Raw genomic sequence first — 17,727 nt, forward strand, 5'->3', positions numbered from 1 at the left:
ACTGGACCCAACACAGGAGGAGCCATGGCCAGCGTCAGTCAGTGTGACATCATCGCCAGCAATGCATTCCTGCTGTCTCCTAATGACATCATAATCCCCGCCACAATGACATCGTAATCGGGAGCATAATGACATCATAAGCCTCATCAAATGACATCACAATCCCAACCACAAAGATGTCATTATCCCAGTCACAGTGACGTCATAATCAGTAGCACGATGACATCAGCCCCTCAATAAAATGACATCACCATTGATAGCACAGTGATATGTCCAGCCATCACTTCAGGCTGATTTGAGTTACTCTCTCCTGGCTTTGCTGGTCTCACACAGGGCACTGGCTCTCACTGTCTACACTGGTTCTTGATGTATACACTGGCTCTCACTTGGTACACTAGCTCTCAATGTATACACTGATTCTCACTGGGTAGACTGGCTCTCGATGTATACACTGGCTCTCACTGGCTGCACTGGTTCTCAATGTGTACACTGATTCTCACTGGGTACACTGTCTCTCACTAGGTACACTGGCTTTGACTGGATACATTGGCTCCCACTGGATACACTAGGTCTTACTGGATACATTGGCTATCACTGGGTACACTGGCTCTCATTGTATATACTGATTCTCACTGGGTACACTGGCTCTGACTGGATACACTGGCTCTCGATGTATACACTGGCTCTCACTGGCTGCACTGGTTCTCAATGTGTACACTGATTCTCACTGGGTACACTGTCTCTCACTAGGTACACTGGCTTTGACTGGATACATTGGCTCCCACTGGATACACTAGGTCTTACTGGATACATTGGCTATCACTGGGTACACTGGCTCTCATTGTATATACTGATTCTCACTGGGTACACTGGCTCTGACTGGATACACTGGCTCTCGATGTATACACTGGTTCTCACTGGCTACACTGGTTCTTGATGTATACACTGATTTTCACTGGGTATACTGTGGCTCTCACTGGGTACACTAGCTCTCAATGTATACACTGATTTTCACTGGGTGCTTTGGCTCACTTGCTATTCCCAGATTGACAGCAACAATTCTGATATTTTTACATCAGGGTTACCTTGAACATTGTAGAAGTCTGTGCTGATCGCTCACTGTGGCTGACCTTTCACTACATACAGGGAAGTTGTGCACGCTGAAGTCCGCATTCCTTCCAAACCCAGGCATATTGTCCACATTATAGTGATAAGAATTCCATCATATTTATTAGTTTATCTGTCTGCCTGTTCTTTCATCTGACTAGCTATTGTTCTGTGTGTGTTTACATCCACGTGTAAACATCTGCTGGTCTCTCCTTCCCCATCTTGCTCTCTCTCCCTCTCTCTTTCCTTCTCTTTTGCTTATTTATCTACCTCCATGCCTTGTCTGTCTTCCTCTCTGCCCGGAGCTACCTGCAATGCACTTCCTTCCTAAGCACCCAGCTAGGTTTTTACCTCTCAATCCATTTATCTCTCTCTCTCTCGCTATCTATTCCTTTCTATTTATCCACCTATCTTTCTCTTTTATGTTTATCAGCGTATTTCACTCTCTATCCACTTATTTATATATTCTTCATCAATCCATCTCTATCTCCCTATTCTCTCTCCGTCTCGCTCTTTTTATGTCTCTCCATCCATTGATTCAACTCTCTCTAAGCACATCTATCACCTTCTGTCAATGTGTGCATGTGCCAATCCATCTGCCTTTGTTCTTTCTATCTATCTATCTATCTATCTATCTATCTATCTATCTATCTATCTATCTATCTATCTATCTATCTATCTATCTATCTATCTATCTCTATCTATCTATCTATCTATCTATCTATCTATCTATCTATCTATCTATCTATCTATCTATCTATCTATCTATCTATCTATCTATCTATCTATCTCTATCTATCTAACTATCTCTATCTAACTATCTATCTATCTATCTATCTATCTATCTATCTATCTATCTATCTATCTATCTATCTATCTATCTATCTATCTATCTATCTATCTATCTATCTATCTATTCATCAATCTCTTCTCTGTCATCCTTCCTATCCATCTCATTCCTTCTCATCTAACAATCTGCATATCTGTTCATCCTTGTATCTGTCCATGTATCGATCTGCATCCACGTATCTGTCTGTCTCTATCTGCATCAATCTGTATCTGTATCTATCTGTATCAATCTGTCTCTGTCTACATTAATCTGTATCTATCTGTATCTATCATGCATCTTTCTAGCTCTATCTCTATCAATCTGTATCTATCTGCCTCTATCAGCTTCTATCTGTATATCTAGTATCAGTATCTATCTGTGTATTTATCTGTATCTTTCCATGTATCTCTCCTGGTATCTATCTGTGTACCTATCCATGTATCTATCTGTGTATTCACTCACCCACCTACCTGACTATTTATTGAACTGTATTTCACTCTCTCTGGGATGCCCTTTCAAATTTTTCCATCTGTCATTAAATATCCATTTACTGTGCATTTACCTATGCTTGTGTGACTCTATGTTCATGTATCAGTGCACACCTGCCCTCCATCTCTCCTGCAGTCACTGAACTGCCTGGTATATTGTTATTCTCCCATTTAATATGACATCAATCGTTCTTGCCCTCTAACATTGTGCTCCCTCCCTCCCTCTGAGAAATGAACATTAATCTACGGTTCCGCAGTTGGCAGGTTTCAAAGAACTGGTTAGTCATGTGAAAAATAATGCGGAAGTTTAAAAGACCTTGTTACAGAGATGTCAGGTCACAGAGTCATTGAGTACAGAACAGAGACAAGCCCTTCAGCCCAACTGGTCCATGCTGAGCAAGATTCCCATCTAAGCTAGTCCCATTTGCTCGTGTTTGGCCCATATCCCTCTAAACCTTTCCTATCCATGTACCATGTCTTTAAATGTTGTTAATGTACCTGCCTCAACCACTTCCTCTGGCAGCTCGTTCCACATACAGACTGTGAAAAACTTGCCCGTCAGGTTCCTATTGAAACCCGTGCAGACACGGGGAGAATGTACAAACTCCTTACAGGCAGCGGCAGGAATTGAACCGGGTCACTGGCACCGTAATAGCATTACGCTAACCGCTGTGCTACCGTTCCACTCTATAACAACCCTTATGGTCTTATCCCAGCACTGGCGGCTAACGTTGGTTGCTCATGTTTGGGGCTGGTTCTCTTGTCCCCTTGCACTGTTTTCCCAGCCCAGATGCCTCAAGTGTACGCTTCAGCTGAAACTCAACACCAGCGAGGTTTACAGACACCTCTCCTGAAAAGTGGCAGTCACAAGATGGCCAGACATTTGCTGCTGCTGACTATGTGTGTGTGTGTGTGTGTGTGTGTGTGTGTGTGTGTGTGTGTGTGTGTGTGTGTGTGTGTGCGTGTGTGTGTGCGTGTGTGTGTGTGTGTGTGTGGGGTGGGGGGCTGTCGAGTTTGCACATCATCCCTGTGACCGCGTGGGTTTCTCCCTGGGTGCTCCAGTTCCCTCCCACATCCCAATGACATGCGGGGTCGATGGGTTAATTGGCCGCTGTAAATCGTCCCCCTAGTTTGTGGTTAAGGGGTAGAATCTGGGGGGTGGGAGTTGATGGGGATGTGAGGAGTAGAGGTTACAGAAATGGGGGAAAGGGATTGATCTGAGCGCTGGCATAGATTCAGTGGGCCAAATGGCCCCCTTCTGACTTGTAAGAAAATACAGGAATTAATCAGCAGTCACAGCTCCTTTTCATACATCACTAACACCATTTGTATCCCTGAGTTTAAGTTCATTAACACTCTCTGTGTAAAAATATTTCTCCTCACACCCCTTCCCTCTTGTATCTTCTGCCAAATCCATCTCTCCTGGTCCATCAAAGTCAAAGTCAAAGTCGAGTTTATTGTCATCTGCACAAGTCCATGTGTGCACAGGTGCAATGAAAAACTTACTCGCAGCAGCATCACAGGCACATAGCATCAGATAAGCAGGATTTCACAAGAAAAGCAGAAATTAAATATAAATTATACACAAGTTTTACAAGAATGAACACAATTAGAACAAAAGAAAGTCCATTTCAGTGCAAAGTGATCAAAGTGGTCATAGTGTTGCTAAACTGTAGTGATTAGGGTTTTGCCAGTTGGTTCAAGAACCAAATGGTTGAAGGGAAGTCGCTGTTCCTGAACCTGGTGGTGTGGGACTTCAGGCTTCTGTACCTCCTGCCCGATGGGAGCTGCGAGAAGGTGGCACGGCCCGGATGGTGGGGATCTTTGATGGTGGATGTTGCCTTCTTGAGGCAGCGCCTCCTGTAGATACTCCCGATGGTGGGGAGGGATGTGCCCGTGATGTATTGGGCTGAGTCCACTACTCTCTGCAGCTTCTTGCATTCCTGTGCGTTCGAATTGCCGTCCCAGACCGTGATGCAACCAGTCAGGATGCTTTCAACTGTACATCTGTAGAAGTTTGTTAGAGTGTTCGGTAACAAGCTGAACCTCCTTAACCTCCTAAGAAAGTAAAGACGCTGGCACGCCCTCCTTGTGACTTCATCTATGTGCTGGGCCCAGGACAGGTCGTCCTATATGTTAACGCCCAGGAATTTAAAGCTGCCGACTCTCTCCACCACCGATCCCCCAGTGTAGACCAGCGCATGTTCACCCTCCTTCCCCTTCCTGTAGTCAACAATCAGCTCTTTAGTTTTACTGACGTTGAGCGAGAGGTCGTTGTCGCGGCTCCACTCAACCAGGTGTCCCGTCTCGCTCCTGTACCGTCCAACATCCCCACCTGTGATTCGTCCAACAACAGCAGTGTCATCAGTGAATTTGTGGATGGCGTTGAAACTGTTTTAAGCAACACAGTCATGTGTGTATAGAGAGTAGAGCAGGGGGCTAAGCACACAGCCGTGAGGTGCACCTGTGTTGATGGGCAGCGCGGAGGAGATGTTGTCACCAATCGTCACTGACTGAGGTCTGCCGATGAGGAAGTCGAGGATCCAGTTGCAGAGGGAGGTGCAGAGGCCCAGGTCTTCAAGCTTGGTGATGAGTTAGGATGGGCTGATTGTATTGAACGCCGAGCTGCAGTCGATGTACAACAGCCTGCTGTATGAGATCCTGTTCTCCAACGGTCCAGAGCAGAGTGAAGAGCCAGAGAAATCACCTCTGCTGTTCACCTGTTGTGGCGGGAGGCAAATTGAAGTGGATCCAGGTCATCTCCAAGGCAGTTGTTGATTTGCGCCAAAACCAACCTCTCGAAGCACTTCAGTACGGTTGATATAAGGATTACCGGACGGTAGTCATTGAGGCAGGTCACCTCATTTTTCTTGGGCACCGGTACAATGGATGCCTTTTTGAAGCAGGTGGGAACCTCAGACTGCAGAAGCGATAGGTTAAATATGTCCGTAAACATTCCAGCCAGTTGGTCCGCACAAATCTTTAGTACTCGGTTGGGTAAGCCGTCTGGACAAGACGCCTTTCGGGGATTCACCCTCTTGAAGGATGCCCAGATGTCAGACTCTGGACCAAGATTACAGGGTCATCCAGAGATGTGGGGGCCCGTGTCGGTGTGTCATAGTTCTCCCCATCAAAGCTTGCATTGAAGGCATTGATCTCATCCGGGAGTGATCATCTGCTATCGTACACTAATGGGATCAGCTTCCCTCTGTAAACCTGTCACAATCTTCCCCTCCTTTAAACCCCCTCTCCACCTCCCTTGCTCCAGCAGGACACCCACAGCTTCTCTGGTCTAACCTGAAGTCTCTCATCCCTGGGACTGTTCCAGTACATTGTCCCTGTGGTGTCTCTGCTGCCTGGGGAGTGTCCTGACCAGACCAAAGGACATGGGACACAGAACAGTACAGCCCAGGAACAGACCCTTCGGCCCACGATTTCTCTGCTGAACATGACACCAGATCCAACTAATCCCAACTGCCTGCACATGGTCCATACCCCTCCCTTCCCTGCATGCTCATGTGCCAGTCTAAATGCCTCCTAAATGCCCCTTATTGTAGCTCCTTCCACCACCTCCCCTGGCAGCCCGTTCCAGGCACTCACCACTCTTCTGTGTAAAATACTTGCCCCACACATCTCCTTTAAACTTTCCTCCTCTCACCTTAAAGTTTTGCCCTCTAGTATTTGACAATTCTACCCTGGGAAAAAGATTCTGACTGCTTATCCCAATCTACACTTCTTCTAAATATATAAACCTTTATCAGGTCTCCCCTCAGCCTCCGTCGCTCCAGAGAAAACAACCCAAGTTTGTCCAAACTCTCCTTACAGCTCATGCCCTCTAATTCAGACAGCACCCTGGTGAACCTCTTATGAACCCTCTCCAAAGCCTCCACATCCTTCCTGTAATGGGGTGACCAGAACTGAACACAGTACTCAAAGTGCAGCCTAACCACATCTGTACAGAATTCCTTATATTTTCTCCTGACGTAGAAGGAGTCTATTTGGCCCATTGAATATGCTGGCTCTCAGGGCAATCCCATTCCTCCCCACTTATTTCCTTGTAACTAATTCTCTCTCACATCCTCCAGACTCTACCACTCACTGAAAGCAGTGGTTGATGAAAGTGGTCTCAGGTAGACAGGGTGGTGAAGAAGGCATTTGGCACATTGACCTTCATCAGTCGGGACGCTGAGTATAGTAGTTTGATAAGATAAGATTTCTTTATTAGCCACATGTACATCACAGTGAAATGCATCTTTTGCGCAGTCCACAAGTGTCGCCACACTTCCGGCACCAACATAGCATGCCCACAACTTCTTAACCCATATGTCTTTGGAATGTGGGAGGAAACCGGAGCACCCGGAGGAAACCCACGCAGACACGGGGAGAACGTACAAACTCCTTACAGACAGCGGCGGGAATTGAACCCGGGTTGCTGGCTCTGTAAAATAGTGTTACACTAACTGCTACACTACCGTGCCATCCTACGGGAAGTTATGTTGCAGTTATGTAAGATGTTGGTGAGGCCACACTTAGTACAGTTTTGGTCACCCTGTTATAGGAAAGATGTTATTAAACTCGAAAGAGTGCAGAAAAGATTTCCCAGGATGTTGCCTGGACTTGGGGGCCTGAGTTACAAGGAGAGGTTGTGTAGACCAGGACTTTATTCCCTGGAACGTAGGAGATCAAGTGGTGACCTGATAGAGGTATATAAGGTCATGAGGGGCACAAACAGGGTGCAATCACGTAGTCTCTTTCTTAGGGAGGGGGTGCTAAAAACAAGAGGGCAGAGGTTTAAGATCAGAGACGAGAGATTTAAAAGGGACATCAGGGGCAGCTTCTTCACGCAAAGGACGGTGCGTATTTGGAATGAGCTGCCAGAAATAGTGGTTGAGGCGGGTGCATTAGTAACATTTAAAAGCTGTCTAGATAAGTCCATGGAGAGGAGACGTTTAGAGGGCTCTGGGCCAAACGTGGGCAGATGGGACTAGCTCCCTGGGCAACAGAGTCAGCGTGGACAAGTTGGGCCGAAGGGCCTGTTTCCCTGCTGTGAGATTCTAGGACTCTATGATTCTATGACACCCACACAGCAGCAGAAACTTACAGCAACCAAAAGTGACCAGAATTTAATGTAATTCATTTCAATGCAAAAGAAGAATTGAATGCAGGACCAAGCAAACTATACAGGCCCTCTGTGACACTCCATCTGGAGTTATGTGCATGGTTTTGGTCTCCTTGTCTGAGGAAGGATATTTTTGTTTAAGGGAGTGCAACAGAGGTTTACTAGATTGCTAGGTTACTAGATTTACTAGTTTACTAGGTTGATTCCTGAGATGGCAGAACTGATAGGCAGGCACGGGAGTGTAGCGGTCAGCGTAACGCTATACAGCGCCAGCGACCCAGGTTCAATTCCCGCAGCAGTCTGTAAGGAGTTTGTACGTTCTCCCTGCGTCTGCGTGGGTTTCCTCCGGGTGCTCCGGTTTCCTCCCACGTTCCAAAGACGTAGGGGTTAGGAAGCTGTGGGCGTGCTATGTTGGCGCCGGAAGCGTGGCGACACTTGCGGGCTGCCCCCAGAACACTCGACGCAAAAAAAGATGCATTTCACTGTGTGTTTCGATGTACATGTGACTAATAAAGAAATCTTATCTGATTGGTACATGGGTAAACACATGAGGTGATTTGTAAGGAGAGATCTGGTCAATTAAGCTTATATTTACTGGAGCTTAGCAGAATGAGGGGAGGTTTGCTCGAAACCTATAACATTGTAATAGGACTGGATAGATTGGAGATGCTGGAATCTGGAGCAAAAAACAATCTGCTGGAGGAACTCCGTGGGTCAGGCAGCATCTGTTGGGGGGGGGGGGGAGGGAAGGAATTGTCAATGTTTGGGGTTGGGGCCCTGCATCAGGACTGAGAGGGGAGAGGTGAGATGGCCAGTATACAGAGGTGAGAGGGAGGGATGAGCCAGGGGCTGGGTAGGTGATAGGTGGGACCAGGCAAGGAGGGAGATGATGGGAAGATGGAGGGGTGGGGTGGGGGGGTGGGTGGGTGAGAGGGAGGGTGGAATTGGGGGACAGACGGAGCCGTGGTGGGGTGGGGTGGGGGGGGTGGTGAGAGGGAGGGTGGAATTGGGGGTGATAGATGCAGACAGGTAAGGAAAGAGAGAGAGAAAAAGGGGTCCAGATGGATCCAAATGGGTGGAGGGGAGGAGGGAGGTAGAGACAGAAGCCGGGAGCTGATGTGGAAATGCTACAGATGCTGGGATCTGGAGCAACAAACAATCTGCTGGTCGAACAGCATCTGTGGGGGGGGGGGGGGGGGGAAGGAACTGTCAGCGTTTCGGGTCGAGACCCTGCATCAGGACCGAGAGTGGAGAGGGGGAGACGGCCGGTATGAAGGGGAGAGGAGGGGGACTGGCGAGAAAGGATTCGGAGGCGATTGGTGGACTGAGGAAGGGGTGTAAGGTGACAGGCAGGTAGTGCAAAGTAGGGGAGGTGAGCAGGGGTGGAGTAGGGAGACCGTGCAGGTAGATGGGGGCAGACAGAGACAGAGAGGAAACAGGGAAAAGAAAACATGCGGAGCGAGGTGTGGGGAGGGGAGTGTGAGGGGACGGCTGCTGGAGGGAGATTAGCAGGAACACAAAGTGCTCCCAGCGCTGGATTCTCATAAGTACAGGAGGGGGGAGTGGGAACCATTAGGGGAGAGGTGTATGGCGTTTAGAACCAAGTGGGAGGTGTGGGGTTGGGGGGGGGGGGAAGCCTGTGTGTGGTGGGTGGATGGAATGAGGAAGGGGATGAAGATGCGGGGTAGAGAGGAAAAATTGGAAAACAATATTCATGCAAGAAAGGTGATAAGTGGAACTAGACGAGGGCGAGATGGTGGGCAGAAGTGGTGGGGAAGGGAGAGGAGACCTAGCTAGTATGGTGTATGGTGTGTGCGTGTGTGTGTTTGTGTGTGCGTGCATGCATGCGTGCATGCTTGTGTGTGTGTGTGTGTGTGAGTGTGTGTGTGTGTGTGTGTGTGTGTGAGGAAGATGGGACCATATGGGGGAGTTTCAAAGTGTCTTACAACCACAAATGGCACATATGCAGCTCTCTGTTCTTTGAAATGTAGGCAATGCATCAGGAAGTGCCGCTGCCTCACAGTTCCAGAGACCCAGGTTCGATTCCAACCTCCGGCACTATGTCTGTGTGTGTGTGTGTGCGTGTGTGCTTGTGTGTGTGTGTGTGTGTGTGTGTGTGTGTGTGTGTGTGTGTGTGTGTGTGTGTGTGTGTGAGCGCGCGCGCGCGTGTGCGTATGTGTTTGTGTCTGTGCGGAGTTTGCACGCTCTCTCTGTGACTGCGTGGGATCCCCCCACCCCCGGGGGCTCCGGTTCCCACCCCCCATCCCAACGACGTGCGGGGTCGGTGGGTTAATCGGCTGCTGTGAACTGCCCCCCTGGTGTGTGGGTGAGGGGGTAGAATCTAGGGGGTGGAGTTGATGGGAATGTGGGGAGAATAAATAAATGAGTGGTCGATGGTGGGCACGGACTCAGTGGGCCGAAGGGCCTGTCTCTGTGCCGGGTGATTCTATGACTCAATATGATGGTGCTTTCCTGCTACAGTTGGTTTGGGATGTGGAGACAGTTGCTAGGCAACAGGCCCACGTCACTGGAAGCGATAGGGAGAGAAAACAGTTTAATTTCATTGTAAACACACAGAGCCCTTGTCTTGTCTCCGCATGTCTGTCTGTCCGTCTCCCCGTCCGTCTGCGCTGCCAAGTCTCAGCTCAAAGTGAGCGCTGTGCGGCGGGAGAGGCAGCAATAAGTGGGAGGCGATCCTTCCTCTCAACCTGGAGAGCATGAGAGAGAGAGAGAAAATCCTTTGTTTTGTTCTATCTTTAGCCAGATATCCGGTAAGCTTGTGCAATTGCAATCATAGCCATAAACTGATAGTTATATGCTAAGCAAAATAATACTGCAATGGGGTATTTTATTAACAGTTGCAATGTCTGCATCTGGGTTTAGATTTGCAGTTTGGGGGCTCTGTAACCTCGTTATTCACTTGTCGTTTACAGATGTGCTCGTTCCCTGGATTTTTCTCCCTTGGATGCCATGGGCGGTGGGAAGAGATTGGGAGGAACACCCCCAGTACTTTAAAGGGAGAGCCCACCTGTCATTGCATCTGATCTGGGGAGAGAGAGAGAGAGAGAGAGAGAAAGAGAGAGAGAGGGAGAGAGAGAAGGAACGACTTCCAGGCCAGGATTATGTATGTGAGCTCTTTGCTGTTAATTCTCGTGGTTCAGAGACTTGCTCGGAGCTGTCCAGCATTTTGTAACTGCAGGAAGAAAACAGCGGATTGTAGCCAGAGAGAGCTAGTTGTGGCCCCCACTGGCTTCCCTCTGGATATTTCCAACCTCAGCATGGCTCACAACAAAGTCCATGCCTTGCCTTTGGATTATTTTTCCTGCTACACCGAACTGCTGGTGTTGGACCTCCGCAACAACTCTCTGAGTGACCTGCCCGACGGGCTCTTTGTCCCACTGAAGAAGCTGATGCACTTGGACCTGAGTTACAACAACCTGAGCTGGGTGACGCGAGAACTGTTGGAGCCCACCCAGAACCTGGCCAGCCTCACCCTCAGCCACAATCCAGGGCTCTCGGTCATCGGGCTATCGCCCTTGTCTCGGCTGCAGTACCTGGACATCAGCCACAATGGGCTCACCTCCATCAGCCAGCAACTTCTAGACGGTCTCCCGGCCACTGTCTCACTCCGCCTGGCCGGCAACCCCTGGTTCTGTGGCTGCACCATGGAACCTCTGCTGAAGTGGGTCCTCAGGCACCGCCACCAGTGTAACTCCGGTAAGGTGTGGCCTAGGGGTCTTACACAGCACACACACACACACACACACACACACACACACACACACACACACACACACACACACACACACACACACACACACATACACACACTCACACATACACACATACATACATGCACAGAGACACACACACATACAAACATACACATATACACACACAGACTCATACATACGCACAGACACACATGCACAGAGATACACACACATACACACAAACATACACACATACACTCACATAGATGCATGCATGCACACACACATGCACAGAGATACACACACATACAATCACATGCACACACATACATACACACAGATACACACATATGCACAAACCTACACACATATACACACACAGAGATACACACACACACACACACACACACACATGCACAGAGATACACACACACACACACAGATGCATACACATACACATACACACACAGGCACACAGTCATACACAGACACACACAGGCGCACTCATACAGATGCACACACATACACGTAGCCAAGCACACACAGAAACATACACACACATGTACACACAGAAACACACATAGCACACACAAACACATTCAAACATACACATATACACACACACATACAAAGACAGGGAAATACAAACACATACATACAATCACACACAGTCTCTCTCTCTCTCTCACACACACACACACACACACACACTGACATAGACATACACACATACATACCTGTGCATGCATGTCGCGTTTGATTTATCTTGGAGTTTGCTGTGCATCCCTTGGCTGTACATAGTTCCTGCACATGGTCACCGCACTAGCCTGGTTGTGAAGTCCCTCACAACGTCCAAGGAGTTATATAAATGTTTCTTTTATTTATTCCTAGACCTCTGTGGCATTGCCAGCATTTATTATCCATCCTTAACTGCCCCTGAACTGAGGAGACAGTTAACAACTGGGAACCTGGAGTCACATATGGGCCCAGAATGAGCAAGGTCATCAGTTGCTTCCCTGTATGACATCAGTGAACCAGATGTGCTTTTGGTCCAGTGATTTTGTGGTCTCCATTATTGACACTAGATATTTATTCCAAATGCATTTAACGCCTTGCGCTTAATTTCCCCATTGGTCAGGGTGGGATTGGAACTTATGCTTTCACATACCATTCCAGTAACCCGGAAATGAATCCACCCTTCCCACAAAGGCTTTGGAGTTGGCTTTTTAGCAATGACATTGGGGCTCTGGCGAAAGAACAAGGGAGGGTTACTGACATGGAAGCAGGGAGGAGGTACTTTGGCTTTGCAGAGACACAGGAGTTGAGCAGAGGAGGTTAAGATGAGATGAAACAGAGATGTTCGAACTACTAATAGATTGAATAAGAAACTGGTTGGAAAGACAGATCAACTGAAGAAGTGACATGAAGAAATCCCTTTGCCTGGCTTATCACTCTCTAACTGCCCCCATTAACCCATCGACCACAACTTATCCCCACCGCATCCCTGGCCTCACCCTTCCTCAGATATCCCCTTTATCCTGTCCATCTCTCCTCCCTCACTTTCTCAACAATTTAAAACTAACTTGCGTTTCTCTCTTTCCCAGTTTTGACCAAGGTTTTTCTTCCAGAAATGCTGACTGTTTGTCTCTCTCCACAGATGCTGCCCAATCTGCTGAGTGTTTCCAGCATTTTCTGTTTTTATTTCAGATTTATAGCAGATTTCGTTTTGATTTGAGGGTGTTTTTTTCACACTCCTCTGCATGTTATAATGACCTATGGTGCCTGATAAAACACTAGAAGCAGAAACAAGAGTAGGTCATGCTGTTCCCCAAGTCATCTCTGGCATTCAATAACTCCCTGAAACAAAAAAGGAGGCCATTCAGCCCATTGAGAAATGCTGCCTCACAAGGTAATCCCATGACCGCCATGTATTTTCCCTGTCACCACATTCTCATCAATTCATCCATCACCCACCTACCCACTCGGGGATAATTTACACCGTCCGATTAACCTACCAGCGCACAACTGTTTGGGATGTGGGAGGAAACTGGAGCACCCAGGGAAATTGACGCGGTCACAGGGAGAACGTGCAAACTCCACACACACACACACACACACACACACACACACACACACACACACTCACACACACACACACACACTCACAGACACACACACAAACACAGACATACATGCACACGCACACACGTGCAGACACACAGACACACACACACATACACACACACAGACACAGACACAGACAGACAGACACACACACAGACACACACATAGACAGACACACAGACACACAGACAGACACAGACAGACACACACATACACACATAGATACACAAACAGACACAAACAGACAGACACAGACAGACAGACAGACAGACACAGACACAGACACACACACAGACACACACACACACACACACAGTGTTGGAGGTCAGGATGGAACCGGGGTCACTAGCATTATGAGGCAACCACTTTCCTAGCTGTGCCACTGTGCCCCCTTTCACACCTGCCACTCACTCCTTCTCTCCATTTTCTTCCTATCTCTCTCCTTCTTTCTTCCCCCCCCCCCCTCTCTCTCTCTCTCTCTCTCTCTCTCTCTCTCTCTCTCTCTCTCTCTCTGTCATATCCACAGGGGACTGTGATGTTGTGCTGAAGTTACTGGACCAATAATCCAGAGCTCTGAACTAATGATCAAGGGATGTGAATCAAATTGCTGTGATAGCAAGTGGGGAATTTAAATTCCATTAAATCGTTCATCTCAAGTCAAAAAGTTTGGTGATAGTGATGCTGGCCGTAAGGATCCTGGATGCTATTGTTGGACAAGGGATTATTGGTCTGTAACATGGCACCAGCTTTCTTAAGGTAAAAGAGACCACTGCCCTGAACAGGTCTGGCCATGATGTGACTCTAGCAATGCGTTAGTGCTCAGCTGTCCTCCGAAGTGATCCCGCAAGCCAATGTCTTCACCACATGGGCTGCAACTTCAGGGGGAGTCGCTTTTGGGGGCAGTGAATATTGATCGTAGGTCTGATACCCAGGTCCTGTAAATGAATGAAACAATCTCACTCTGTCTTTCAAGGTGTGTATAAGTCACTCCTTCGTTCTGTCCAGACTTGTCTTTTCTCTTTTTACCTGTTCCTCTCATTCTCCCACTTTTGCCTCTCACTGACACTTAAACCGTCTCTCTCTATCTCTCTTGCAGTTCTCGCTCTCTCTCTCTCTCTCTCTCCGTCTGTCTCTCTCATTTCTTCCACATGTAGCCCTCTTTAACCTTCACTTGTTCTCTCTCTCGGTAAATTCCGAACCACTCAGACACAAGAGGGCTATGGACCAAGTGTAGGGCAACGGGAGGAATAGAGAAGGGTGCGCGCTGGTCAGAATGGATGAGTTGGGCCGAATGGTCTGTTTCCGTGCTGTATGCATTTCTCACTCTCACTCGCTCACTCTCTTTCACACCCTCTCTATCTTTCTCTCACCTTTGCCTATTCTCTCTTCCTGTTTTCATTGTGACTCTCTTCTCACTGCTTTCACTTACCCTTTCTCCCTCACTTATTTGATTTGCGTCCCTTTTCATTTTCGCTCTGTCACTTTCCCTCTCTCTTTCCCTTGCTAAGCTGACCCATCTTGTCTTTTCCCTCTCCCTACCGTTCCCTAACCCTCCCTCCTTGGCTACAACACCCCTTCGTCTACTCCTCCGTTCAACCATGTTCCTTCCTCACCCTTCAGTCCCAGTCGCAATCTATTATCATCCACCTCCCCCTCTCTCTCCTCTCACCTCTGCTTCTTTCTCACTTGTTCTATATATAGATCTCTCTTTGGTTTTCTCGCTCACTCCATCATTCTCACGTTCCTGCTCTCCATCCATCTGTCTCTCTCAATTTCATTCTCTCTTTCTCGTATAAGACATGTGACCCACAGAACAGTGAATTATACGTTTCACAAATATGTTTGACCTACATAACTTTGAAATGCATTATCATATCTTTTTGTTCTGTAACTAATTTGATGATCTCAGATGTGTTGTTGCAGTGCTACATCTGTACTGCTGCTGTAAGTTTCCTGTAATCACCCTCAAGTACAACTGGGAAAATGCACAGGGACCATTCATCTTTCAGTGCAGATGTTGCCATACAAGTTATAAACGATGACATCTGCCTTTGCAGCTGCAATCCAAGCACAACCTGCTGTTGTAGATATGGAACTCAGGCAGATCCGAGTTATACCGGCAGAGGGTTGGAGTGCTTAGACTCATAGAGTCAAACAGCGCAGAAGCAGGCCCTTCTGCCCATCTCGTCCATGCCGACTGCGTTGCCCAGCGAGCTAGTCGCGTCTGCCTGCGTTTGACCCAGAGCCCTCTAAACCTCGCCTATCCGTGGACTTACCCAGATGGCTTTTACATGTTGCTAATGTGCCCGCCTCAACCACTATTTCTGGCAGCTCATTCCAAATACGCCCCACCCTTTGCGTGAAGAAGTTGCCCCTGATGTCCCTTTTAAATCTCTTGCCTCTGATCTTAAACCTATGCCCTCTTGTTTTTAAACAGCCCCCTCCTTGGGAAAAAGTGTGTGCTTTCACCCTGTCTATACCCTCATGATCTTATACACCTCTATCAGGTCACCCCTCAATCTCCTACGTTCCAGGGAATAAAGTTCTGGTCTACGCAATCTCTCCTTGTAACTCAGGCCCCCAAGTCCAGGCAACATCCTGGTAAATCTTTTCTGCACTCTTTCTAGTTTAATAAGATCTTTCCTACAACAGGGTGACCAAAACTGTACAATACTCCAAGTGCTGCCTCACCATCTTACAACATAACTTCCCAACTCCTTTACTCAATACCCTGACTGATGAAGGCCAGTGTGCCAGACGCCTTCTTCACCACCATATTTACTGCCTTCGGTGAACCATGTACCTGTACTCTGTGGTCCCTCTGTTCCATAACAATCCCCAGGGCCCTACCATTCTCTGTATAAGTCCTACCCTGCTTTGATCTCCCAAAATGCAATGGATTGAAAGCCATTTGCCAATCCTCAGCCCATGTACCTAGCTGATCAAGATTAGGTTATGGGAAGGTCCCCATAAGTCATACAGAACGGAAACAGGCCCTTCGGCCCATCGAGTCCATGCCAACCATCAACCACCTATTTACACTGACCCTATTTTACCGTCCCCACATGCCCATCAATTCTCCCAGGTTCTCCTCCTCACCCACACACAACTTCCAATGGCCAGTTAAATCTACTGACCCGCACAACTGTGGGAGGAAGCAGGAGCGGCTGGGAGTTGGGGGGATCCCATGCGGTCACACAGAGAGCATGCAAACTTCACACCCACACACACACACACACACACACACACACACACACACACACACACACACACACACACAGAGTGCCGGAGGTCGGGATCGAACCCAGGTCTCTGGGGCTGTGAGGCAGCAGCTCTACCCGCTGGGCCACTGTGTTGCCCAACTGAGCAACAACAAAAAAAATCCTCCTTATTAAGATTTCTTTATTAGTCACATGTACATCGAAACACACAGTGAAATACATCTTTTGCGTAGAGTGTTCTGGGGGGCAGCCCACAAGTGTCGCCACACTTCCGGCGCCAACATAGCATGCCCGCAACTTCCTAACCCGTATGTCTTTGGAATGTGGGAGGAAACCAGAGCACCCGGAGGAAACACACGCAGGCACGGGGAGAACGTACAAACTCCTTACAGACAGCAGCGGGAATTGAACCTGGGTCACTTGCGCTGTAATAGCATTGCACTAACCGCTACACTACCATGCCTACCCTGTTCCATCCTGTTGACCTTTGGTAACCTGTCGTGTCTTGTGTCAGATTCCAAGGAAGTCGTCTGTGCTGCCCCAGTGCAAGTCAAAGATATTCCTCTCTCCACTTTGACAGAAGAGAGCTTTAAGGCCTGTCGGTTCTCGTTGAGTCTGGATGACTATCTTTTCATTGCCTTTGTGGGTTTTGCCGTATCCATCGCATCCGTTGCCATGAACTTCCTGCTGGGAATAACAGCCAACTGCTGTCACCGCTGGAGCAAGGCCAGTGAAGAGGAAGAGATGTGATCGGCGGCAGGAAGCTCACCTGTTATCGCAACTTCCAGACTGGAAGGCAGGATTTTGACTCCTCCTAGTTGGCCCGCCATCACCTTCTCACCCACACCACCCACCCCTACCCTTGCCTGCAGGAGGGACGAGCAGAGGAGGAGGAACAGGGGCGATATTTCGACTGCAAGTTTGCAGAAGCCAAGGCCAGGCTTCCTTTCATAAACTTGCTGTCTTTGGGACTGAGTCCAGTCAGGGAAGATTCCGAGGAAGATTTGTCAGGAGCTATTGATTTGAAGAAGCTTTGGTTCTACTTGGACTTGGGGGCCGCTTTGATTGTTAAAACAGGACCAACCACTCTGGAGGAAGAGGTGTCAAATCTATTGATGAAATTAGC

At 48.2% G+C, this 17,727-nt stretch overlaps 1 protein-coding gene across 1 annotated transcript; it reads left to right on the plus strand.

Annotated features, from left to right (window-relative positions):
- The first annotated feature begins 24 nt into the window (after nt 1-24).
- On the plus strand, nt 25-17,351 carry LOC127586516 (leucine-rich repeat-containing protein 55-like). The gene is made up of 4 exons (XM_052044530.1): nt 25-113; nt 751-826; nt 10,705-11,260; nt 17,116-17,351. The coding sequence occupies exons 1-4, from the start codon at nt 25-27 to the stop codon at nt 17,349-17,351; spliced, it is 957 nt and encodes a 318-aa protein (XP_051900490.1).
- The last annotated feature ends 376 nt before the right edge of the window (nt 17,352-17,727 follow it).

The sequence above is a fragment of the Pristis pectinata genome, chromosome 37 (assembly GCF_009764475.1).
Source record: "Pristis pectinata isolate sPriPec2 chromosome 37, sPriPec2.1.pri, whole genome shotgun sequence".
NCBI lineage: Eukaryota > Metazoa > Chordata > Chondrichthyes > Rhinopristiformes > Pristidae > Pristis > Pristis pectinata.